At 47.7% G+C, this 2,500-nt stretch overlaps 1 protein-coding gene across 14 annotated transcripts in view; it reads right to left on the bottom strand.

The window, feature by feature from the left end:
• The window catches only part of ppfia4 (PTPRF interacting protein alpha 4), a 134,814-nt gene that overhangs the window by 66,359 nt on the left and 65,955 nt on the right, over window positions 1-2,500 (bottom strand). The window contains exon 1 of one of the 14 annotated variants that reach the window (XM_042090726.1): window positions 545-714. The exons of the other annotated variants lie outside the window; for them this stretch is intronic. Within the exon in view, the coding sequence (XP_041946660.1) occupies window positions 545-610 (66 nt within the window). The 5' untranslated portion in view covers window positions 611-714. Of the gene's footprint in view, window positions 1-544; window positions 715-2,500 lie in introns of those variants that run through there. 14 annotated transcript variants of the gene reach the window in all.

Raw genomic sequence — 2,500 nt, forward strand, 5'->3', positions numbered from 1 at the left:
ATTCATAAATAATGAGCTGTAAAGTAACTCAGACTTTAACAAAAACATTTTTTAAAGGATATCGACTAATTATCGTTACCGTCAAAATCACAAAAAATATCGAGATATTATTTTTTGCCATATCGCCCACCCCTAGTGTGTGTGTGTGTGACCCATTAAACACACCAGGTTCATTATGCATCAGCATTTCAGGAAGAAGGAAACACACGAAGGCTCCCGAAATGGAACCCCTCTCTTAAAAAAGTTGCAATTCCTATGATGTAAACAAACAGAGAGGAAGGGGAGGGAGCTCTAATTTACACGCACACGCACACACACACACACACATACACACACCTGTCTAAGAGAAGTACCTCTGTCACACACACACACACGCACGCACGCACGCACACACACACACACACACACACACACACACACACACACACACACACACACACACACACATGCATACACACACACACACACACACACACACACACACACACACACACTCACCACACACTCACACACACACACACACACACTCACACACACCTCCTACCTGGTACATGTATGTATTGAAGTGTATCCCATTCTGCAGATGAATGCTCACAGATGTGGAGTTCATGTTGCAAGACTCATATCAGAACAGCCAGCGGTCCAGCTACTCTACCCACCAACACAGATAGAACACAAACACACACACGCACACGCCAGAGAGAGAGAGAGCGAGAGAGGAGGAGAAGAAGAAGAGAGAGAAGGAGAGAGAAAGAGGAGAGAGAGAGAGAGAGAGAGAGGAGAGAGAGAGAGAGAGAGAGAGAGAGAGAGAGAGAGAGAGAGAGAGAGAGAGAGAGAGAGAGAGGAGAGAGAGGAGAGAGAGAGAGAGAGAGAAAGAGAGAGCGGATAAGCGACTGTGCGCCACTCTTTCCCTCTCTGTGTAAATCCAGGCTGGATGACAGTAAGCCGGAGAAGAAATGAAATTCCAGGGACGGTGCGGACGCTACTGCGCAGAGACGGCAGAGACGGCAGAGACGGCAGCACAACTCCAGCCAGCGCAGACCAACTCTCAGAGCTGATCCAGGCCAAACCAGAGAGAGAGAGAGAGAGAGAGAGAGAGAGAGAGAGAGAGAGGAGAGAGAGAGAGAGAGAGAGAGAGAGAGAGAGAGAGAGAGAGGAGAGGGGTAGATAGAGAGAGGGAGAGAGAGGAGGGGGGGTAGAGAGAGAGAGAGGGAGACAGAGAGAGAGAGAAAGAGAGAGAAAGAGAAAGAGAGGAGAGGGGTAGATAGAGAGAGAGAGAGAGAGAGAGAGAGAGAGAGAGAGAGATAGAGAGAAAGAGAGGAGAGGGGTAGAGAGAGAGAGAGAGGGAGAACCCAAGTGTGAGTAAAAGAGAGACAAATGAGGATAGAGAGAGGGACAGAGAGAGAGAGAGAGAATGATACAGCAGAAAAAACAGACACACAGGGCACAGACAGAGCGAATGTGGAGAAACAGAGACTCAGACAGGGAGAGAGTGTGTGTGCAATTATGTGTGTGTGTGTGTGTGTGTGCCCTCTCTCTCTGGGTAGGTATGTGTGTGTGTGTGTGTGTGTGTGCGTGCACGTGCATGTGTGTGATTATATCAGTCTGTGTGTGAGACTCTTTGTGTGTGTGTGTGTGTGTGTGTATTTTTGTGATTGTGATGATTGTGTGTGTGTGACTGTTTGAATTTGTGTGTGTGGGTGTGGGGGTGTGTGTAAGTGCATTAGATTTTGTGGAATTGAGTGTGAGTGGTAGTGGAAAGGGGGGGGTGGCTGGGGTGAAATGTCATCTGTCTATCCCACCCCATCCTGACATTCCCAACGCTCCCAAACACTCTAGCATTCCCAACGCTCCCAAAGACTCTGGCATTCTCAACGCTCCCAAACACTCTGGCATTCCCAGAGCTCTCTAACACTCTAGCATTCTCAACGCTCCCAAACACTCGTTTGGAATGGTAGCAAGAAGCCCCTGATCAAACACAGGTTCAAGCAGAAATTCTGATTTACACACAAACACACACACACACACAACACACACCACACACACACACACAATCTTCAAACACAGGAGCTCCCACTGGATTGCTGTCAGAGCCTCATCAAAAGAAAGAACACCATCAGAACCACACATCCCAATCAAAACCAAAAACCAGGTCATTAGAACCCACAGATAGAATTGACCAGAGAGAATATTTGAACACCTTATTTCAGGAGCTCAAAACAAACTGATCTAACGTTCAACTCATTTCAAGTTCAGCGAGTTGAAAACATGAGCAACCATTGAGCAACTAATGCTTTCATGACTCATGTCACAGACCAAGCCGGATCTGTGTGTGTGTGTGTGTGTGTGTGTGTGTGTGTGTGTGGGTGTGTGTGAGTGTGTGTGGTGTGTGTGTGTGTGTGTTGTGTGTGTGTGTGTGTGTGTGTGTGTGTGTGTGTGTCTCTGTGTGCATGTTTGTGCATGCGTGTGAGCAAGCCGGATCTGTGTGTGTGTGTGTGTG

Source organism: Alosa sapidissima, chromosome 4, assembly GCF_018492685.1.
Source record: "Alosa sapidissima isolate fAloSap1 chromosome 4, fAloSap1.pri, whole genome shotgun sequence".
NCBI classification, from domain to species: Eukaryota; Metazoa; Chordata; class Actinopteri; order Clupeiformes; family Clupeidae; genus Alosa; species Alosa sapidissima.